This window comes from Canis aureus, chromosome 37 (assembly GCF_053574225.1).
Source record: "Canis aureus isolate CA01 chromosome 37, VMU_Caureus_v.1.0, whole genome shotgun sequence".
NCBI classification, from domain to species: Eukaryota; Metazoa; Chordata; class Mammalia; order Carnivora; family Canidae; genus Canis; species Canis aureus.
Genome location: NC_135647.1, coordinates 44,234 through 52,320, shown reverse-complemented (window position 1 = coordinate 52,320; position 8,087 = coordinate 44,234). Strand labels below are relative to the sequence as shown.

The 8,087-nt window shown below is 42.2% G+C and overlaps 1 protein-coding gene across 1 annotated transcript; it reads left to right on the top strand.

Moving 5' to 3' along the window:
* The first annotated feature begins 2,182 nt into the window (after positions 1 to 2,182).
* LOC144306443 (olfactory receptor 10C1-like) lies at positions 2,183 to 3,145 on the top strand. The gene has a single exon (XM_077885856.1). The coding sequence runs from the start codon at positions 2,183 to 2,185 to the stop codon at positions 3,143 to 3,145; it is 963 nt and encodes a 320-aa protein (XP_077741982.1).
* Positions 3,146 to 8,087: the final 4,942 nt, after the last annotated feature.

Sequence of the window (8,087 nt, the reverse complement as noted above, 5' to 3'; positions counted from 1 at the left end):
TTGTGCTAATGAACAGATAGAATCCAGAGCAATAGATTTGCACCCTCCTTGTGCTTCTGCTCTTTTCATGGCAAACATTGTTTTTAATCTTGCTTGATGACATTTCAAAAGAATAATCCAAACTGGGGTACATCCACACAAAGAACCAGGAATATTTTGTCAGGAATTGATAGATATTAGATTGAGAGACAAAAAAACTATCACATTTGGGACATTTGAGGGATCTGAGCTTTATCATGTTAACTTCAGAAAATAGACTGGGCACCCATGGGGAGAATGTACGGGGAGCCAGTGTAAAGCTTAGCATTCCAGCTTTTCCTCATTACAGGAGAACTTATTCACTGGTAAGTGTGTTAGGTATAATGGTAAGCAAAGGTAGAGAAATACCATTCTCTGTGTCTGTGTCGAGCCTATGTTCAGGAAGAAATAAGCAATTGATTGTCCTTGGAGTGGTGTGAGCTCTCATGGTGGTTACTGGTGGTGGGAACACATGTAGGGATGTATTCATGCCTAGTATGGGGGCAAGACAGAGCAGGAGTGGAGAAGAAGTTTCCAGAGAGGAGAAGATGCCTTCCTACAATCTGAGCATACTGGGCAGTTCACTGAGTAGACAGTCAGGGAGGCAGATGTCAAGCCCCTACAAGAAAATGAGCTCAAAGAGAAAGAAATCTATGCAAGCTAGGCACTCATTAAAGGATGCAAGTGTGCAAGCAGTTGGATATACTGTAATGTGTGGTACTTTGGTTAAGTGGTAAGGTAAAAGTTTCTATCAATAGTCAGTGAACCAATCCATAAATTTTCATGAATTACATGAAGATATTTGAATTTTAACTTGAAAACAGTAGTAGTTCTCATTTAGCAAAGAACCTATGCTGGGGAATGGATGGCAGATGAGAAGTGTTAAAGACAAAGAAGTTTGTTACCTTGAGCAGTGAACTATGGTGTAGATGTGGTGTGAGTGGATGTGGCAGGTCTCACTTCTGGGCCCGCTGCTCTGTGCCCAGAGCTGCCTTCCAACACCCAGTCCCCAGGACACATCCTGGCTTTAGTGCTCTGCATTATAGCAATTATTTATTCATTGAATACCCACTTAATTTCTGATTTTTAAAAAAGATTTTAAAAAAGATTTTATGTATTTATTCATGAGAGACACAGAGAGAAAGAAAGACAGAGAGACAGAGAGGCAGAGACACAGGCAGAGGGAGAAGCAGGCTTCCTGTTGGGAGCCCAATGTGGGACTCAATCCCAGGACTCCAGGATCACACCCTGATCCAAAGGCAGATGCTCAATCACTGAACCATCCAGGCATCCCTTTTTTAAAAAAGATATTATTTATTTATTCATCTCACACACACACACACACACACACACACAGGCAGGGACATAGTTAAAGAGAGAAGCAGACTCCCTGCAGGGAGCCCTATGTGGGACTGAATCCCAGAACTCTGGGATCATGCCCTGAGCCGAAGGCAGATGCGCAACTGCTGAGCCACCCAGGCGTCCCATAATTTCTGCTTCCTTTTTTTTAAAGATTTTATTTATTTAATCATGAGAGGCACAAAAAGAGAGAGGCAGAGACACAGGCAGAGGGAGAAGCAGGCTCCACGCAGGGGAGCCCAATGCAGGACTCGATCCTGGGACTCCAGGATCACACCCTGGGCCAAAAGCAGACCCTAAACTGCTGAGCCACTATAATTTCTGTTTCTTTCACTAAATAAGTTCGACTTGGGGAAAAATGGTAGGTTTTTTTTTTTCATTGTTAAATCTCAGTACCTGTAGCAGTAAGTACAGAACACTGTGTTCAGTGAACACTTGCTAAATGAATGTGTGAAGAATTCAGTGAAAACAGAAATAGGAAGGTGTGAGAGGAGCTTTGTCTGGCAGAGTATTTGATGACTGATTCATGGAAGAAATGAGAGAATTGAGCTGAAGTTAATTTTTTTCAATTTTATACTTGGTGACTAGGTGCATTTTTGAACGGATCAACTGGCATTGTGAACACAATGTGAACAGGATTTGGTTTTTAAAGGCATGAGGGCAAATGCAATTCCCAAAATTTTTAAATTTTAGAATTGCAGGTAAGAAATGTATCTCTCTGAGTTACTAGAGCACATTAGAAGCAATATAGAGATTTGCATTTATAGCTGAATGAAACTTTCCTTGCTGTCCTCTTCCCCAGATCATGAATGCCAGCTGTTCCCTGTGGCAGGACAACAGCCTGTCTGTCAAGCACTTCTCATTCGCCAAGTTCTCTGAGGTCACTGAACAGTGTTTCCTTTTATTCACCCTCATCCTACTCATGTTTTTAGCATCCCTGACGGGCAACGCCCTCATAGCCCTTGCCATCTGGACCAACCCGGTCCTCTACACGCCCATGTACTTCTTCCTGGCCAACCTATCTGTCTTAGAGATTGGCTACACTTGCTCGGTCATACCCAAGATGCTGCAGAGCCTTGTGAGTGAGGCTCGGGGCATCTCCAGGGAGGGCTGTGCTACACAGATGTTTTTCTTCACATTATTTGCTATCAGCGAATGCTGTCTTTTGGCAGCCATGGCTTTTGACCGCTACACTGCCATATGCTCCCCACTCCACTATGCAACTCGAATGAGTCGTGGTGTGTGTTCCCAGTTGGCTGTGGTTTCATGGGGAGTGGGTTGCATTGTAGGTTTGGGCCAGACCAACTATATTTTCTCCTTGAACTTCTGTGGCCCCTGTGAAATAGATCACTTCTTTTGTGACCTCCCACCTATCTTGGCTCTTGCCTGTGGCGATACATCCCATAATGAAGTTGCAGTCTTTGTCGTGGCCATTCTTTGCATTTCCAGCCCGTTTTTACTAATCGTTGCTTCCTATGGCAGAATTCTAGCTGCTGTTCTGATCATGCCCTCACCCGAAGGCCGCCGTAAAGCTCTTTCCACCTGTTCTTCCCACCTGCTTGTAGTGACACTCTTCTATGGCTCTGGGTCTGTCACCTACTTGAGACCCAAGGCCAGCCATTCACCAGGAACAGATAAACTCCTAGCTCTGTTCTACACAGTGGTGACATCCATGCTCAATCCTATCATCTACAGTTTACGGAACAAGGAGGTCAAGGCAGCTCTCTGGAGAACCCTGGGTAGAAAAAATGTTTTGACTCGTGGGTAGATCCCAAAGGACCATGCAAATCTTCTCTTTAAAAAGATGCACACATGACCTGAGAGTAAAGAAAGAAATAAAAACTAAGCTCTCTGCAACCTATTTTGTAAGAACCTTTTTTTTTTTTTTATAATAGTAGATATAATTTGGGAGATACCTCTGTACTCACAGTCAAGTTCTGATTGTCCAAAGTCTGGAAGAAAGTTGGCTACCAAGAATTTTAATAGATTGTCCAATATTAGACAGGTTATCCAAAATATGTTAGCCCCTGTGCTTAGTGTATAAATTCCCAGGTTATATCTCAGAAGTCTGGAAAATTCTCATTCTGTTCTTTTAGGCACTTTTTAGCCTCTGAGGGTTCCATCTGACTCTGCTCTGGTCTCAGGGGGAAGTATTCACATGTATGCCTGTCCCACCTGACTCTCAATCCCCTAATAACTCCACGAAGCACATTATTTCCTTCCATAAAAATGTTTTAAACACTTCAGCCTTAATTATTGTTACACGATATAGAATTAATTCTGTGAGTTGCATGCACTGTAAAATAAACATGCAAAAAAAGTAAACACATTTCAGAGGTATTTGTGGTATAATATTAAAAGAAAAAAATGGAAAACTTTTATCAAGAGTCTCCATGGTGAAATGTTTTTAAAAAGAAAATCATTTAAATTCAAGGATAGAAGGGGGAAAATAAACTAATAATAATTAACATAAATAATTTAAGAGGTTTTGTGTAATTTATAAAATTTGCATATGTGCAAATGAGTTCTGATTCCATATGTTTAGAAATGATCCACACACTTGCTCTGGAGAGAAATAAACATGTCACAACACAGTGGCTGTAGCCATCTGGAGAGACATTGCCTGGTTTTCAGGGAGGTGCTGTGATCTATATGAGGTGTTGGAAACTACTTATGCAGTAGCTGTAATAGCACAGAGCAGAAGTCTCTTAATTACCAGGTATGATGAATAGTCCTGGTATGATGTACAGCATTGTCTAGTTAGCAACACTGTGCTGTACCCTTGACATGTGCTGGGAGAGTAGATCATGCACACAGGATTGCTCTGAGGTGAGGGATGTGTTAATAATAATAACTTGATGGTGCTAATCACTTCACAATGCATATGTGTTTCAAATCATCACCAGTGTAAAGACACAAAGTTTTACCTGATATATAAATCTCAATTAACTGGAAAAGATCAAAGGATGTGATGATTCTATCAGGAAATAATAGTGATATTCACTAATGACCAAGATGTGTGTTTTGCCAGATATTCCTATTTTACCAAAAGCTGTCCATTCAAACAAGTAACTTATGTATAATACAAATATTAAAATATGTAATTGTAGGCCCTTTTATTAAAACAAAATAATATATGCTTTTCAGAGTAAATTTATAAAATATATAAAAATACAAAACATAGAATTTAATTCACTTTTATTCCTTCCATGCAGGAATAACTAATGTAAATATTTCATTTATTTAATTTTACCCTTTTGCTTTCTGCTAACCACACATACACTCAAGTCCCATCTCATGACAGATTATGTTATCAAAACATATATACTATTTTGAAAGCTGTTGAAAATATTAAAAGTACCAAAAATGCATCTTCTAAAACATTTAATGTTTGTTTTGAATCTCTAGATTGTAATGAATTAACTTACCCTCCATATTTTTTCCATTAAATACTACTGAACATTAATAGTGAGAAATTCTTTGCTAACTTTGATCCTCAAACACTGTGCCATTTTGTTTCCAAGAGACTCTGTAGCACCAGAGCTCTGACAGCAGCACCAACCATTGAGTCACCACCATTTACTGGATTCTGAATATATAAAAGTCAGTTAAAGCTCCTTAAATGTTTCTCTAATGTTTGACCTTAAAAACCACTGGTGTACTACTGTTCTTGTTCTCCACATATGGAGACCAAGGAACAGAGGCTGGAGCCACTCATCCCCAGGAGTCAGCAAGGACAGGCATCTGGTGTAGGATCCCATAGCTCTCATCCATGATTTCAAGTAGGTTTATTCCATTAATTCTGATCCCCTGCATTCTCTGCCCCCAAGATAAATAAGAATGAAAAGACCAGATAATGCCTTTGCTGGGAAGGGACAGCCTTGGTGATGTAGTTTTAGAATATAGGTGTGGTTTGGTGGGATGAATCCAGAGCTGATGACCAAGAAATAATTCTTTTTTAAAAGATTTTATTTATTCATTCATGAGATACACAGAGAGGGAGGCAGAGACATAGGCAGAGGGAGAAGCAAGCTCTATGCAGGAAGCCCAATGTGGGATTTGATCCCAGGACTCCAGAGTCATGCCCTGAGCTAAAGGGAGATGCTCAACTGCTGAGCCAACCAGGCGTCCCCCAAGAAATAATTCTTGAGACATGTTGCAAAATGGTGATTTTATTAAAGCACAGAGACAGGATCCACCCAGAAGAAAAGCTGCATCCCTGGGACAGTGAAGGGTGGCTGATTTTATACCTGGGACCTAGGGGGTGAGGAAATGGGAGATTTCCAGGAAAAACTTTCATATGCTGAAGAGGACCTACAGATACTGGAGGCCTTGCCCTTGTCAAGTTAAGGTCGTTTTTTCCCTCTAGACATGCATTTACATGGAGACAGTTGGGAGCTCCCTGGAGGAATGTAACGCCTATCCCAACCAGGAGTTGGGGGGGTGGCACAGGGTGTGAGCTTGTGCTTTCTTCTCAGCTGGCTTTCTGCTCCCTCATCATTTCACTCCTGACAATTTTGACCCTTAAATCTTCAAGGTTGTTGAAGGTAGAAGGTCTCACCATCTTCTGTAACTTATTTCTGCTGGGTTAGGGGGTGAAGATATCCTTCCCTGTGGGTCAATATTGGTCATTGGGGGAATATATAGGGGAGTTACAAAAAGAGGGAAGCCACTGAATCCAATGAGAAAAACAGAGATGAAACTCCTTGAGTAGAAGATAGATCATCTGTGAGCTGGAAGTTATGGCTGTATAGGAGTCTTGGGATGAGGCAGGGAGACACCAGAAATGACAAAACATAGTATTATAATGAGAAAGTGAAGTCTGAACAAAAGACCTTAAATAATTGATCTTGGATATTTTTCCTCCATTTGAGGAGTTTAAAGCAATCACTAAAGAAAGATCATTAAAGCATCAAACTCGAGTTGTAGGGGCAAGATGGCAAAAGAATAGGATCCCCAAGTCACCTGTCCCCACCAAATTACCTAGATAACCTTCAAACCATCCTGAAAACCTACAAATTCGGGTTGAGAATTAAAGAGAGAACAGCTGGAATGCTACAGTGAGAAGAGTTCACGCATCTATCAAGGTAAGAAGACGGGGGAAAAAGAAATAAAGAAAGAAAAGGCATGCAAGGGGGAGAGGCCCCATGGGGAGCCTAGCTAAGGCACTGCGGCCAGTGCCCCCAGGGCAGGAAAGCCCCATCCCGGAGAAGCAGGGGCTTCACCAATCTTCCTGGAAGGAAAGACGCTCACAGGGAGATGGAGCAGGATCCCAGGAGGGGCGGGGATGCCCTCAGGCTCTCTGGAACACTAACAGAGCACCTGTATCCCAGGGAGAGCGCGCCACAACCTGCGGCTGAGCTCCCTAAAGGGCTGCAGCGCTGCGCCCGGCCCCGCGGGGCCAGGAGCAGCAGGGAAGCAGCTGGGGCAGCGGATCCGCGTGGAGGGGGCTGCCCAACCCAAGTAACTGGCACAAAAACAGACACATAGATCAATGGAACACAATAAAGAATCCAGAAGTGGACCCTCAACTTTATGGTCAACTAATATTCGACAAAGGAGGAACGACTATTCACTGGAAAAAAAGTCTCTTCAATAAATGGTGCTGGGCATTTGAACGACAAATACCCACCATATCCTTCAGCGTGGATGGACTGGAGGGTATTATGCTGAGTGAAATAAGTCAATCAGAGAAGGACAAATATTATATGGTCCATTCATTTGGGGAATATAAATAATAGTGAAAGGAAATGAAGGGGAAAGGAGAAAAAAAGTGGGAAATATCAGAAAGAGAGACAGAACATGGAAGACTGTTAACTCTGGGAAACTAACTAGGGGTGATGGAAGGGGAAGAGGGCGGGGGTGGGGGTGACTGGGTGGCGGGCACTGAGGTGGGCACTTGACGGGATGAGCACTGGGTGTTATTCTGTATGTTGGCAAAATGAACACCAATAAAAAATTAATTAATTATTAAAAACAACCAAAAAAAAAAAAGAAAAAATAAATAAATGGTGCTAGGAAAATTGGACATCCACATGCACAAGAATGAAACTAGACCACTCTCTTGCACCATACACAAAGATAAACTCAAAATGGATGAAAGATCTAAATGTGAGACAATCCCCAAGGAGATTCACAGTGGCCTAACAGGATAAACAGGTTAAACAAGTTTAACTGAGCCCTGCACCACGCTGGGGGCTGAGCAGCTCCCTCAAGTGCTAATGGCTGAAAATCAGAACAACAGGCCCCTCCCCCAGAAGACAAGGAAGACAGACAGGGGAAAAACAAATTATTGACCAAGCAGCGTTGGAAAGTTCCAGGGGAAGTCGAGGGATTTATAGTATACAGAGTCAAAGGATACTCACTCTTTTTTTTTTTTAGGATTTTATTTATTTTTTCATAGACACAGAGAGAGAGGCAGAGACACAGGCAAAGGGAGAAGCAGGCTCCATGCAGGGAGCCTGATGTGGGACTCGATCCCGGGTCTCCAGGATCACACCCCAGGCTGCAGGCAGTGCCAAACCGCTGCGCCACCAGGGCTGCCCTGTTTTTTGTTTTTGATTTCTGTTTGCTTCCCCCGCTTTTCTTTTTTTTCATCCATGAAGGCAAGAGAAACAAAAGCAAAAATGAACTATTAGAACTTCAGCAAGATAAGAAGCTTTTGCACAGCAAAAGATACCGTCAACAAAACTAAAAGACAACCTACAGAA